Source organism: Mycteria americana, chromosome 9 (assembly GCF_035582795.1).
Source record: "Mycteria americana isolate JAX WOST 10 ecotype Jacksonville Zoo and Gardens chromosome 9, USCA_MyAme_1.0, whole genome shotgun sequence".
Lineage (NCBI taxonomy): Eukaryota > Metazoa > Chordata > Aves > Ciconiiformes > Ciconiidae > Mycteria > Mycteria americana.
The window spans coordinates 26,678,381-26,693,455 of record NC_134373.1 but is presented as its reverse complement, the minus strand read 5'-3'; the positions used below and the strand labels follow the sequence as shown (position 1 = coordinate 26,693,455).

Sequence of the window (15,075 nt, the reverse complement as noted above, 5' to 3'; positions counted from 1 at the left end):
CATCACCAGCGGGAACGGGAGCACTCCCCCGCCGGGCACGGAGGAGGTGTGAGATGTTCCTCGTCGCTGTACCAGGACACGCAGGCAATTTATAGCAGCAGGGAATGTAAACAAACCCGTCTGTGTACCACTGTCCCCATCGGCCATCCCCTCCCAACACTGGCTTCGGGACACCTCGTTCCTGCCGGAGGTCAGGCCACCCGCCCGCGCTGTCCCCGCCTCGGCGCAGACGGCCAGGCTCCAGTGGGGACAGGTGGCCACAGGCTAGGGACTGTCCCCGGGACACCTCTGCTCCCCAGGACGCCCAGTGGCTGCAGGGGGATGAGAGTGACCCCAGCCCAGCCTTGTGAACCTGGCCCCAGGGTTGAGGGGGATGGATTTTTTGGTAGACACCATCAAACATCCATTTCCCCCCCACTGCGAATACTGCTCCTCCTCTCCTGAGGCTCTCCTCTTTTCCACCCCATTTTTTCCCCTCCATAGTTGGGGGGGGATCTGCTCCTTATAATATTCAGTCCAGACATACAGCACAGCTTGGGCATCCGTGTGTTCTTGGGTTTGTTTAAACCCTCTGCACAAGCCCTCTGTGGATCTGGCCCGGGCCACCGAGGTCGGGTTCGGATGGATGCAAACTGCCCCCACCTCTGCACCCCTCCACGTCCCCCTCCCCACCGCTGGCACCCCTCCTGCCCCCGCCCCGGTGCCGTGGTGACTCAGCCCCCGCGGCCGGGAGGTTGGTGCTGTTGGATTTTTCCAGCCAAGCCTTTTCCCCCTCCTTCTAATGCCGGGCGAGTTTCTGGACTGAGCGCAGAGCTGGAAGGGATGGAGCTGCCAAGCCCCAGCATCACGAGCTGGCCCCCAGCCTGGCCACAGCCCCAAACCCTTCCCAAATGTCACTCCGCAATTCAACAACTGCAACCGGAGCAGCGGGGAGGGAGGGCACGGAGCTGCCACAGGGCCATGGCACCTCCTTCCAGGGGGTCTGGGACCCCCCGCGTCCCCAGAGCCCCCAAGCCGGAGCCGCAGGAGGGCAGGGAGTCAGAGGACGCCGTTTCCCCTATTCGGCACGGAGCAAACACCTTCATCCAGCCACGGCACCAATGCTCGGCGCTGCACCCAGCCAAGCATTGCACCAAAGCCCTCCAGCAGGGCTGGGAAATGCCTTCCCAGCCCCTGGCCACCACCCCAAGGCCAGGTCCAGCTTCAAACCACCTGGGGCCAAGCTTGCTGGGCCACCAGGGTAGAAAGGCTGCTGCCAGCCTGCACCCTGGCCCCCCCGCTCCAGCAGCACCCCAGCTGCCCGGGAAGGAGGCATGAGCACCGGGGAGGAGGTCTGAGCACCAAGCCCAGCACACTGGGGGAAAAGCGGGAGCTGAAACCAGGGAGGAGCCCAGCTATGTTAAACACAAGGCAAGTGCTCTGCTGGGACCTTGCACCAGCGCATGCTCCAGGCAGGGAGAGCATCATGTCCAAGGCAGGGTCCAGGCAGGACACCCTCAGCCAGAGCTGAAAACATCTTCCCAAACTCAGCCATATTCTCCCTGGAAGGAAGAAATCCCCACAGGACCCAGCAAGTGCCCCCACCGCAGGGGACAGACAAGCCCCACACCCCAAAGGGGTGAGGAGGGGGGGCCCGACCCCCTCGGCCACCCCTTCTCCCCACCTCTAGGCGATGCTGCTGCAGACGGCGAGCTGCAAGGGGAGGGTCTCAGCAAAGGAGAGGGGCACAGGCTGTCCTCGGGCCGGCAAGCCCCCATGGCGGGTGGTCCAGCCCCAAGCCTGGATCCGGCACGGACGAGGAGTCACTGCATTTCCCGTCCCTGGCTCCACTGTGCACCACCCCCGTAGGCTCCGGCTTCTTGGGACACGCGGTCCCCCCCATCCCCCCAAGGAATCAAAGCATCCTACCTGCCACCCTGTGGGCCACCAGGCCCTCCAGGTTCAAGGGCTCTTCTGCCGACCTCGACAGGTCTTCGTAGCTCTCCAGTCCCTTGGGGGGCATCTGGGTTTGTGGCGGGATGGTGGGGGAAGGCGGGGAGGACACGAGGAGCTGCTGAGACCCCACAGGGCTGTAGGAGGTGCTGAGAGGGAGGATGCCCATCGGTGCTCCGGCCGGGGCATGGCTGTAGCTCCTCGGCTCCGGCACCGGTGCCAGCTGGTAGCTGTAGGGCGAATAGGTTTCCCGGTACTCGTGCACCCCATAGTCCGGTTCCCCAGGGGAATAGGCTTTGCCTCCAGGCTCGGAGACCACGGGGCTCACGGAGGTGCCGAAGGACCTCGGCTGGACCACTTGTGGAGCTGGCCGGGCGTAGAGACCAGCAATGGGCTGGGCTGAAAGGGAGGAGAGCAGGGGTCCCGCCGGCTTGTCCTGGTGGGAGGTGGAAGGCACGCTCTGCGATTTGTGGACGGCAGGCGCAAGGTCCAGCATGAGGACGTCAAGCGCTTCGATGGACTGCTCGATCTCCCGGCGGGAGGGCGCCCGGGGGAATTCGGGCATGCTGTGGCTGTGCGGGGGCACCGGCTGCAGCGGACTGGGCTGGGGGCTGCAGCTGGAGATGCTGGGGCTGTGGCTCTCCACGCCGCCCTCCTGCAGCCGGGAAGGTGGCCGGCTCCCTCCTTGCTGCTGCCAGGAATTCAAGCCCCTCTGCACGGCCTCCCGGCTGCTGGTGCTGCGAGCCGGGGCTTGGGGCAGCACCGGGGTCGTGTCGTACTTGGCAGCGTCCACCGCCGGGAAGGACCGGGAGCGGTAGGCACCGGCGGGGTCGTAGCCGTACAGGTAGGGCTGGGAGCCGGGCAGCGGCTGGGGCTGGAGCCAGCCTGGGGCGTGAGAGCCCGGCGGGCGCTGCAGGTAGCCGGCCAGGTGGTCCTGAGCAGATGCTGAGGGCCGCAAGGGAGGCAGCGGGTCGCGGAGCTGGTGGCCCATCAGGGCGTTCTGGTTGTTGTAAGGGTAGCCGCCGTTGGAGAGCGGCTCGCCATCGTACAGCCCCTCCTTCAGCAGCTTCTCGGCCCCGTTGCAGCTCAAGGGGCCATTGGGCAGGGAGGAAAGGCTGCCCACCCGGGGTGCCTCCTGGTAGCCGGCCTCACTGGCGGTGGTGGTGCCGTCCAAGGAGGAGAGCGTGCCCAGGCTGCCCACGCTGTGCCCATCCTGGTTGGGCAGCTCATCGTCCAAGATATCCGTCTCCCGCTCGGCCACCAGTGCCGCAGCATTCCCGTTGACATGCACCTGAGCCGGCACCACGTGGCGGCCCGGCATGGCAGGCAGGCGCGCCGGCACGGGGCCGGGCGCGTGGTTGTGCATGGGCGGCGCGCTCTCCAAGCCGAAGCCAACAAGGAGACGATCCAGCTCCCGCTTCTCCTCGGGGCTCAGCACCGCCTGGCCGCCGGGCGCCCCGGACACCCCCGGCTCATCGGTCCGGTCGGTCTTGGTGGAGGCGGTGGAGTTGCCTGAGTCGCTGCTCACCGAGAGCGTGTGCTCGACGTGGTTGGGCGCTGCCGAGAGCGGGAGGCGGGCGGCGTTGACGGCACCGGTGCTGCCGTGGAGGGAGTCTTTCTTCTTCACTTTAGCGTAGAGGCTCCCGTCCAGGGGCCCTTGCGTGTGCCCAACCTCTGCAAGGGGAGAAATGAACACGAGACCCCAGATCAATTGCTGGCTCTCTGCACGGAGCTAATGGGTCCCATTAGCCGGTGGTTTCGATCTCTTCCGTGCCGCCAGAACGCTTAACGACCAGCATCACCGTCTCCTCGGCACCCTCCGCAATCCCACGGGCGCCACCATGCAGAGACACTGTAGCCAGACCCCCCCGGCCCATGCCCCCGCGCCCCCCGCTCCGCATGCCGTCCTGCCCTGCCCTGCCAGCACCGCCTGCTCTGCTGGGATCCACCAAAATCCACCCCCGGCTCCAGGCATCGTTCCTGGCAATTCCCCTGCACGGCCGGCGAGGGCCGGCGCTGCCCACGCAGTCGGCTGTCGCTTCACCGCCTGCTCCGCAGGGCTCGGCTGGCCCCGAAGGGCCACACGGCACCGGGGAGGTGAGCAAGGAGGGTGGGGGAGATGCACCAGGGGCCGTAGGAGGATGGGCGGAGGCGGTCAGGATCTGGCCTCGTAGCTCTGCGCATCTCCAGCTGGATGGATGTACTCGGCCCACGGGTGAAGGACAGATGAACTACAGACCCACCTTCCCCCTCCCCACGCGCTCTCCTCCCAGATGATGCACGGATCCAGCCAGCCGCCCATCCTTGACATTTTCTCCCCCGGCTATAGGCAGGCTCCCACCCCTTCTCTCCTTCCCCTTCCCTCTCTCAGCCCAGGTGGATCTGCCCCAGACCTTTCCTCGCTGCCGGACGCTGCCCCGAAGCTCCCGCGCAGGCAGCGCCTCTGCCCAGTCCCAAACACGCAGCATCTCCTCCCCGGGGAGGCACCCAGCACCCCGACCCTGCGATTCGAGGCCCGAAAGGCTGGGGGGCAGCCAGGGCATGGCAGCATCACCACCAGCAACCTTGCACCCCAGCTCTGAGGCCCCCAGGTCCCACCACTCCTGGGGCAGCCCCAACACCACAGCCAGCTGAACCCCTTAAACCTCTCCAAACGGGGCAGCCAGATTTTGGGGGCACAGAGGGACCCCAGCCACTGAGACAGCAATGGGGCCGGCCCCCAAGCTGTGTCCCCCCCCCCGCCGGAGCGTGCGCAGCTCCGGCTGGGCTGCAGACTCCTATTTTTCCAGCTCCCCGCTGAGGTTTCCTGGAAGGGCCTGCGAGCAGCATTAAACACTTTCTTTTGGAGGAAAAAATGACTCTTCCCTGGCGGGGGGCCAGGCGGCTGACTCAGGGACGGAAGACAGCCCTAACGTGATAGTGTGAAATCAGAGCGCTCCTATCTGCGAGCAAAACACTTCCGAAAGCCAGCCCTGAGCCGGGGACGGCTTAACCAGTCCCATGCCACAGCGCCTGTGCCCCAGCAGCTCCCGCACCACCGTCCCCGATGGCCCTAAAGCGGAGGGGGGCAATAACACCCAGCACTTGTCCTCCCAAGTCAGGGCCCCCTCCTTGCCGCTGATTTTCCACTCTCAAATCCCTGCCAGCAGCATCCAAAGGAGGCAGCCGAGCCCCAAGCCCTCCCTTGGCTTGAAGATGCCCCAGGACCGTGCAGCGAGGTCCTCCACGGGCACTCCGCATGGGAAAGGATGAGGATGGAGTCCACGATTTCTCCCGGAGACTCAGAGCTCCTCCATCCAGCCGGTGTAGCCAGGAACCAGCAGCATTTGACTCCACAACACCTCCCATACTGGGGAAAAGGGGGAGAGAGGGAGGGAATTCCTTCCCGTGGAGGGAGAAAGGAAAAAGCGGCATGTCCAGGGGCAGTGTCAATGTTGGAGAGGCTGAGACATTGCCTGGAGCCGGGCCATTGCCCAGCCCTCCTGTCTGATGGCAGCAATGGGTGCTGGCCAGTCCCGGGAAACAGGGCAAGAGCCAGGCTGGGGGCTGGGATAAATAGGGCAGGGGAATAGAAAGGAAAAGGGAATAAATAAATACAAGTGAAAGCACGTGGCGCCAAGGGAGAAAATAGCTGGGAAAGGCTTTAATTAGACTGTGGGCTGGGCACCACCCCACAGCTGAAAGAAACGTCTCGAAAGTGGGGTCAGGATTGGGCACAACGCAGTTCATGGCAGAGCCAGAAAGCTCCGAGCAACCTGTCCCACCTTCCCCGGACCCCCTGGCCAGGCAGGGACATGGGAGGTTTTGTGGCCCCCACCCCAAGAGCGGTACTGGGGTAGCAAGCAAGGAAGGGGCCATGACACCTCCACCATCAGCAACTGTCCCACAGCTGCTCTGCCCCGTACCTGACTGCCAACCCTGTCCTCATCCCCACGGAACCCTGGCCTCGGATGCCAAGAGCCAAATCCTGCTGTTCCCTGCCACTCCCAGGCTCCCCCCCCCCGGGCCATGCTATTGCTTGTCACCTGAGAAGTTGAATAAAATCCCCCAAAAAAGAACAAGGAAAGGGGGGACAGGCTGCCTTAGCAGAAGCAGCCGTCCCCAGAGCAGCAGGCTCCCAGGTCCCCATTTGCAAAGCATTTGCAACTCCCAGCAAGGTCAGATTTCGTCCCTGAAGGTCGAGCAGCTCCAGCCTGGCAGGCTGTGCCATCCCAGCGTGGGCTGGGTTTGCCCAGGGCTCAGCCCCAGATGCAGCTCTGCTCCGGCTCTATCTGCTCCGGCTGTATCGAGGCGGCTGGGGGAAGCGCTGAGCCCAGCCTGGCCCTACCCCTGCTGCCAGGCTCACTGCCCCAGCAGGGCAATGCTCTGCCCTCTCCCTCCCCAGCACCCTGCAGCTACGCCCAGGAGAAAAACTGGTCCAGGGCACGCGTGACAACAAGAAGGAGGGTCAGCTCGCATCCCCAGAATCCGAGCCATCAGCCTCACGCTCAGTGGGGTGCGCCATACAGCATCATGCACCAGCACAAATCCTGGCCGGGGCTCTGCATCAGTGCAGAGGACAAGGCTGGGGCACCACCGTGTCTCCCCTGGTCCTGCCCCCAGCAGCATCCCACCTGCTGCCTCCACTCCCCACCACCCAGAGCCCTGGCCCCAGGGCATCTCCAGAGCATCAGCTGGCAGGGAAGATCCTGGGGTCCCAGGACCCTTTGTAGGATGAAGGATGTGGGCTGAGTCCCATGGGGAAGAGCTCAGCCCCCCAGCTCCGGTTTCATCCTGTGCCCAGATACGATGGCAAGAAGTAACCCCAGCCCCTGAATTCCCCACCCACCCCCAGCCCTTTCTCCCCATCCCATCCGGCTCAAAGAAAAGCAAAGTCAGGACTTACCAAAGGGGATGGGGAAGAAAAGATCCCAGGTGAAGAGAAGGAGCGGGCAGCAAAATCCCTTTCCTTCGCCCCTTCCAGCACCAGAGCCTTCCGGGGGACCTGGTGCGGTGGCTGCTCGAACGGCGTCCGCGGCCGGCTCCGAGTGTCCGTCCAGGACAGGAGCCGACGGCCCGGAGCTGGCTTTGGTTGGCGTTTGTCCCTTTGGCTTTGCTTTCCTTCTTGCGGGGGGAGCTATTCCCTCCCCAGCGCGGTGTCCCACGGGGCCAGAGAGAGGGGCACCCTGACAGCCGCAGGGCACCAGAGGGGCTCGGACACGGGGCACCCCCAGGACACGGGGCACCCCCAGGACACGGGGCACCCCCAGGACACGGGGCGCCGGAGGGGAGGATGGAGGAGACGAAGGCAGCAGAGGCAGGAGATGGGCTGGAGGTGAGGAGGTGCGGTTGTGCTCCCCTCCGCCCCGGACCACACAGGGACGAGTGGGGAGGGGAAGGGGAGAGGCGGCGGGGAAGGCGGCTGAGGCCGCCCAAGCCTAAGCCCCAGCCCGGGTTAACCCCAACGAGGTGCGAGGTTCCGGGAGGGTGAGAGCCATGGAGGGAGGACAGCCGGACAGACAGCTCCTAGCTATGAATATTAACTACTTCCTCCACAGGCAGGGCTGCGCTGCATTAACTGTTTCCTAGGCACAACAGACAGACAGACGTATAGCTGGATAGCCTACCTACCCCACACCGGGTGCTGAGCACCACCCCGCTGGATGTCCCCCCCCAGTTTAAGACCCCCAGCCCTGCCCGGCTCCTGTGTGCACACATCACACCTGTCCCCAAAAAGCAGTGACACATTCAGGGTGGGGATGTCCTTTCAGGCCACACGTGATGCTGTAACCCAGCCGGGTCTGCAAACCCAGATGTCTTGCTGGAGACTTGAGTTTCTCCATCTTAAATAAATACGCAGCCAAAGAGGAGTGGAAACCCACCGTGGCCGAGCCACCGACCCCGCCAGCGCCAAACCCAACCCGTTTTCACAACCCCCTTTCCCTGCCCCCCCAGCGCCATGGCACGGCACGGCCACGCCAGCACTGGTTTCAGGGTGGCACGTGCTGCCCCGTCCCACGGCAGGAGGCACAGCACGGATCCCGTCCACCCCAGAGCCACCTGCGACTGTGCTGCTCCATCCCCGGCAAAATCCGTGCTGGGATGGTGCTGACAATTCGCTGGTCCAGGTGATGGCGAGCCCACCCTGTGTCCGGGTCCCTGCTTGAACCCGTGCTCAAGCCTCCACACCTTGATTGATCCAACATACTCGGCAAAACGTGAGGCTCCCTCCCCTCTAATTGCCCAAATCGTGCCTTTCCCACACCCCCGCGGATGACAGCAGGGGATGAGAGCAGTGTTTCCAGCCGGCCCCCTGACTCACAGCCCCGTTTGCTCCCAAACAGTGGCACACGCCAAGTCAGCATCCTCCCAAAACCTCCGAGGTTTGCTTGCTTCTCTGACATTTTATTTTTTGCCCCGGTTGTGCAGCTGCGGGCAGCCCGTGGGAGGGCAGGCCGAGAGCTCCCCGCTCCAGCCTGGCTGCCCACGGGCAGCCCCAGCCCCACACACATGTGCTCCAGCAGGTTTTGACTTCAAGGACGGTTTAAAAGGGGAAGAGAAGGGGCTGAGCTTCCACCAGCCTGTCCCTCTCTCCCTGCCTCCCAGCTCTGCCTGGTTCCCAGTCCCAGCGGGACCAAAACCCGTCACCCCCCCACATCACAACCCCACATACCAGGTCAGAGGACAGACCCTGCCCTGGGAGCAGCCACGCTCCAGCTGAAACGTCTAGCCCAGCCCGTAGATGCTCCAGCGTTTCTCCCATGGGGAATAACCAGAAGGAAGAGGGAGACACTCCCTGTGGATCCCCATCCAGCCCAGCCGGATCCCCGCTGCCCCCCAAAACGCCCGCCCCGCCAAGCCCTTACCTTGCCGCTGCGGAGCTGAGAGCTGCGGAGAGGGCTGGGATGGGGAGGGGGAAGCGGATTCCTTCGGCTTTAGTCAGCTGGTGAAGGCGAGAGGAGAGCCAGCGGCTCCCCTCCCCGCCGAGCCCGGCCAGGGGACGGCTCCAGCCGCGGGGGGAGCAGCAGCCCGCCGGCAGCTCCGGCGATGGATTTAACAGCTCTGGCCTGGCCCATTTGGCTCTCTGCCTCTGCACAGCCTGGCTCGCCCTCCTGGGCAGCCTCAGCCCCAGATAAGTGGGGCAGGATTTGACCCCACTAGGGAAGGTGTACCCCACGAGATGCCCACCCTCCTGGGGGACCAACGGATGACAGCGGCTCCATCTAGGGGCTTGCTGCCCCACGGAAAGGTGCAGGATTGGCATCCAGCTCAATGTGGGGGGCTCTGGGACCCCCCGACCTTTGCCACATGGGGTTCCGGCTCTGCTGTGACCCCCCAGCCCCGGAGGGCTGGGATGCTCTTCCCGCTCCCCACCCTGGCCAGCCCTGCCCTGCCCTGCGTGCGGGGCTGAGCTGCAGGGGAGCCCCGCGCCAGAACCATGACTCGGGTGGGGATTTAGCAAGTCTCCCGCAGATGTTGCATTTGGCCAGGCCCTGGCCACCCCCCTTCCAGCCCCAGTAAAAAGGGGGAGCAGGCAGGGCCAGCCCGCGGTGGGGACGGGATGGTACAGAGATGGGAGGCGGGAGGGGGGTGGGTGCTGGGTGGGCAGGACCAGCCAGGGTGGGTCCAAGGGCCAGTCGTTACAGGGAGCTGCTGGGTCGGGGACACACGCCCGGCCCTTTCGCATTGTCTCACGCTGCCCCAGGACGGCAGAGCCTGGTGTCCCCCCACCACGGTCACACATCCGGACCCTGAGGACAACCCCTCCACTGGCGCTGTGCTGGCCCCAGCACCCTGTTCTCCATCAGCATTGGTTTTCTCAGCAAAACCAAACCAGGCAATAGATGTTCCCCATCCAGGTTTGCCCACCTGCCTCTGCGGTACCCTAAAAATTTCTCTGTGGCAATCCTCCAACCAGCTGCAAACCCAGCAGCGCTGCATCCAGCCGCAGGTCTCCTCCTGCTTCCCTGGAGCCAGCCTGGCCCGCCAAGGAGAGCCACCACAGTGCTGGCAAAGCATCCTTCATCCAGCCTGGATAAAGGACATCTGAACCCCAAAAACAGCCAAAAGAAGAAGCGCCCCATCACCACCTTTCAGCCTCCAAACACCCTCTCAGCCAACCAGCGGCTATGGGGACTGCAGCAGGAACCCACCACGCAGCCGGCACCGACCCCAAAGCCCCTTTGAGGAGGAGGAAGGAGGGCAGGCAGAGCCACTTGCTTCCCCCGTGCCGCACGGGGATGGATGACAGGCAGTGGGACGGGGCTGTGGGGGTATCCCAGCACACCCCACTCTTGCTAAGGACCATGGGGCAGCCTGAGCCCCGTGGGCAGCAGGGACCCTGCCTGGGTAAGGCGGGAGGGTGAGCTCGCTGACGGGGCCAGCCTGTGCCTTGGGGGGGGTTCACAGAGCAGCCCCCGCCCGCTGGACCCAGCTGGGTCCCCTCATCCAGAGAGCAAGATGTGGGGGTTTAGATCCCCCTGTCATGCCCCCTGCCCTGGGCGAGCTTGGTCAGCCAGCGACCCTGCTGCAACTCAGTTTCCCCTTCCCCAAGCTGCTGCGGATAAGCACAGCGGAGGCAAGGGTAACACCAGGACAGGCACCATCCCCAGCCATCCACCTGCCCCTCCAGCTTCGGGGTCCCACAGGGTCACCCCCACCCTGTCAGGCACCCCCCCAGCCCATATGGCTGCCCCACGCTGAGCCAAAGCTGCCGGAGAAAGGGCATCAACCTCCAGCGAGAGCGGCTGCAGCCGGCAGAGACGCATCGCGGGGAGGACCCACCGTTTGGCAGGCGATCCCGATCCCATCGGCCCGGGCTGTGGTGCCGGTCTGCCTTCGCCGAGCGGTGGGGACGGGCAGCGGCAGGGACGAGGAGCAGCGGCTGATCCCACCCCGGCGCAGGTCCCCATGCCAGCCTCACCCTCCTCCGCCCCCGGCCGCCGCTCGCTCGCGCCTGGTGGTGCCAAAAATGTGGCGTGCAATTCCCTGACCAAATAAGGCGAGAACAACCATAAACAGGGACCCCCCTCTCACAGCCAGGCACCGGGGTCCCCATCCCGGCCTGGAACAGGCTAGAGAAGAGGAAAAGTGCCGACAGAGAGGGAGGACGACGGGAGCCCCCTGAGCCCACACTGGCTCTCCCTGCTGCTGCTCAAGGTGCCCCATGGGGCGGCCGGGGGGAGACCCCCTATAGATGGGCTGTCTCACAGCTGCCTGCGCTGGCACAGGTCGGAGGGCAGCCTCCTGCCTGCAGCTTCGCCCTCCGGCAGTCCCGGCTCATCCCCAAACCAGGGCAGTGTTTGCAAATCCAAGGTGCCCTCGTTCCCCATCACCACCCTCCCTGCAGGGAGGACAGCACGGCCAGTGCACGGACTCCACAGCCCCAACACCCACCGAGACCCCCAGGAGGGGCCGGAAAGGAGCCCTGGGGTACCTCCGCAGCCCTGCAAGGAGCTGGGAGTGCTTTGGCTCTGCCCCAGGGGCCAGAGAGTAACACATGCACCGAGGCACTCGGGTCTCTGCCCGCAGGAGGGGGCTGCCAGCCAGTCCTGCCAGCTTGGGGCCGGGGCAGAGCCATGGTCTGAGCTCATGGTGGGGACACACATCTCCTCCCTTCAGGGCTGGACCCACAGCCCCCAGCTCCCCACCACATAGCTGAGCCCGCGCGTCACGAGTTGCCTGTTTACTGCCCCGTGCCAAGGCAGGCGCCTGTGCCAGCTCCGCGCAGCCACCCCACGTCCAGCCACACATCCCCGCAGGCAGGGACCCCCTCGCCTGCCCTGGGCACCCAGAGCCCCCAGGCTTGCCAGAGAGCCCGGCCACCCACAGCTCCCACTTGGAGCAGCCAGTGACCTTCAGGGACGTCAGGGACCGCAGCTGTCCCCGCTCCGGGGACGCCTGTCCGGATCGGGCCAGGAAAGCTCAGGCATCTGCTTGGCCACAGGTGGTTTTGCCGCTGGGACGGGGGCCCACCACCCTTCGACATAGAAGTCCTGCCTGTTCCTGCCAAGCGGGCGAGGGCGGCCAACTCACCGCATCCAAATGGGTGCTCAAGGAGCTTTTCCCAGCTCCGAGCGATGGTGCGGACCCTTCGGGGCCAGTGAGGCGTCCGCCTCTCCCAGGGGAAACTGACGCACGGCTATGTCCCACCACGCTTGCGCCACGAGAAAGGAGCTGGGAGACCTAAAGGTCCCCCCATTAGGTCCCACTCCTGACAGATTGGGGGTTTGGGTTTCCCAAAGCTCTGGGGCGTGAACCAGGGCTGGACCTTGCTCTGTGCAAACAGGGCTTTGAGAGCAAAAGCACTGAAAAAAGAGCCTGAGCTCCCTGGCACTGCGGTGGAAGGGAAAGTCCACAACATCTTCCTCTCCCATCCCATGGCCACGCTCCTCCCGGTAGCGGCCACCTGCCCCCAGCTCTGCTGCCCGCCAGCGTCCCCCTCCCTGCCGTGGGGAGGATTCCCATGGGGACACTTGGGCCACCGACCACCCCGTGAGCCCTAACCTTTCTCCAGGTGCTTGCCAGGCAGGGGTGGCTCAGCCCAGGTGCCCTCCGTGCTGTCCTCACGCTGGATGTTGAAGTTCTCGTAGGAGTCCCACCGGATGAGTGGGTCAGACGTGTTGTAGTCCACGGAAACGCTGGGCCCGTTCTCCAGGTGCTCCATGCCTGGGAAGAGGCAGGACGGTCAGTCGGGGAGACACTGGAGCCAGCGCAGGTGGGATGGAGGGAGGAGATGGAGAGAAGGGGCAGGCAAGGGAAAGATGGCAGGAGCCGTAGGGCAAGGCAGGAGAGTCACGTAGGAACAGGGGCATCGAGAGGGATGGATGGGCATGGGAGGTACGTCAAGACCCACAGACAAGGTGCACAGGGCTGGCTGGGGCTTTTGGGATTGCCTAGGGACAGGTAGACAGACTGACAACGAGCATGCCTAGGGCAGGACTTTTTGGGGTGAGGGGTCCTCTGTTCCCAAGTGCCCCCTCCCTCTCTCCCAGGCTAGCAAGTGCTGCAGAGAGCGGCCTCCCAGGGAAGAGAGTGAGGGCGATAGGGCACCCATGGGTGCTCCTAGATCAGCATCACTGCCTGAACCCCTCATCCCACCCTGGTGACAAAGGGACTGCAAACGGGGCGGGGGGGTCGCAAGGGAGGCGGCAGGGGATAGAGGGGGAGTGGGAAAGGAGCCAGCATCCAGCTCCAAAACCCCACAGCGGTGAGCCAGCCGTACCTTGGATCTTCTCGGGGCCGTAGGAGAACACGAACTCAACCTTCCCGTACTCAGGGAAGCGGTCATCTGGAAGGGAGACAGCAGACAAAGGGACCATCTCCATCCATCCCTCCAACAGCACCCAGACAGCCACCCTGAACGTGCCCAGAGCACGGGGCACCCACCCGGCCAGTGCAAGGCCGGGAGCTGGTAGGGGATATCCCAGCATGGGGCAGCACATCTCAGCCCCCAAACAACCCCAAGGCAGCCCCTCTGCATTGGTACCAGATCTGGGCAATGAAGGGGATGACACTGCCACGGGTCCCCATGTGGCACCACACCCTGTGGATGGAGCAGGAGCACCCTGCTTCATCGGGGGTGGACTTGGGGTGGGCGCCCAGAAGTCCCAGCAATGGGAGCAACATCAGAGGCGCAGGAGGAAGAGGGAGTTCGGAGTGGGGAGGTGCCGGGGCGGTTACCTCTGAAGGCCTCATCCAGGTCCTCCTTGCCAAAGACAACGTCAAGGTCGTGCACAGCGCACGTGTGGAACTGCACGCGGAAAATCACATCGCGGGTCGGGCTGCGAAACTTCTTGTGGTAACACTTCAGCTGCGGAGGGGAACGGGGTTGAACCACGAGGACAGACCCCCAGGGCTGGGCAAGGGGGAACCGGAGGGCCCCAAGGCACGAGGAGCACCCATCCACCCGGCTGCGCCCTGCACGGGGGGCTGAGCCGAGGCTCCTTACCAAGATATCGCCCTTGAGGAGCAAACCGGGCTCGATGGTGATGCAGATGCCCGTCTGGCTGTCCCCTTGCACGTTGCTGCAGAGAGGGACAGTAGGAGGACATGAGCTGCGGTGCAGAGACCCCCCAGAGCTCCCAGTGCCGCCTCCGCCAGCCCCTAGCACCCAAACCCAGCCAGGAAAGGCACAAAGCACAGAGCTGGCCCTCTCGGTGACAGAGGAGGGTCCCGTCCCCCACCCCAAGGGGCACCCATTCCCAGGAGAGGTGGACAGGAGGGCAAAACTGAGGCACAGCTCGACGAGGAGGCTAAAAATCCCGGGTGGGAGGGTTTGGCCAGGGTCCGAGTGCGGGGGCTGTGCTATCAGCCATCCGCCCTGCTCCCGCGGGTCGAGTGGAGCACGGGACGCAGAATGAGAGCTCTTGACGAAGGCTCTCCTCCCTGCCTCAGTTTCCCTGCCAGAAGCCCTCCCCTCCCCGGGCGCCGGGGGGCTGCCTCCGGGCGGTGGCGTCGGCAGCGGGGGACAAGGGAAGAAAGGAGTTGGATTTCACAGGCAAGATAAACCTGGAGTTTATTACCAGCATCCCATAAACAGTCTATTAAAAGCTGAAAGGCGAGGCTGGGATGGCAGTAAATCTTGGCTAACAGGGATGCCCGGCTGCAGGGAAGGGAGATCCCAGTTCAGGGGGGTGCGACGGGAATACCCCCGGGGCGAGGGGCTCTGCTCCCTCCAGGGGGGCTGGGAGCCGGGGGTCCCAGGCTGGGATGCAGCCCCGGCAGAGCATCTGGGCGGCTGGAGAAATCGGCTCCTGCTTTGCCTTCGCCAGCACTTGCTCCCGAGAGCAGCGTCGGAAAATGGTGTCATGGTAAATCATGGGGAGGATAAAATGGAGGGAAACTCTTTTTTGGGGAGAGAAAGAGGGCTCTTAGGACGATTCTGGGCAGGAGGAGCAGCTCTTTGGGCAGGGAAAGGAGAAACGCCTCCATCCCCCAGGGAGGTGTCCCCATCCCTGTCCCCGCTCCCTCCGGGGACACCCAGCCCCAGGCTCTACGCGGCCCCGGGCTCCCTCTGCTGATACGCAGAGTCACTACAGCCCTCCCAGTAGAAGGGCCCAGTATGGCCCAGTATAGCCAGTTACCACCTCCAAGGAAAGGGAAGCCCCTTTTTTTGGTTCCCTGGACCACAAACAGACTAAGCACAGGGCACCGGGACTGCTG

The 15,075-nt window shown here is 64.5% G+C and overlaps 1 protein-coding gene across 6 annotated transcripts in view; it reads right to left on the bottom strand.

Moving 5' to 3' along the window:
• TNS1 (tensin 1) overlaps positions 1-15,075 on the bottom strand; it is a 66,987-nt gene that overhangs the window by 23,401 nt on the left and 28,511 nt on the right. For 5 of the 6 annotated variants that reach the window (XM_075512263.1, XM_075512264.1, XM_075512265.1 and 2 more), the window contains 5 exons: positions 13,862-13,937; positions 13,594-13,723; positions 13,136-13,201; positions 12,418-12,579; positions 1,909-3,606 (listed from right to left, as the gene is read on the bottom strand). In XM_075512263.1, coding sequence (XP_075368378.1) covers positions 1,909-3,606; positions 12,418-12,579; positions 13,136-13,201; positions 13,594-13,723; positions 13,862-13,937 — 2,132 coding nt within the window. The remainder of the gene's footprint in view (positions 1-1,908; positions 3,607-12,417; positions 12,580-13,135; positions 13,202-13,593; positions 13,724-13,861; positions 13,938-15,075) is intronic. The other variant, XM_075512268.1, reaches the window with a different exon arrangement.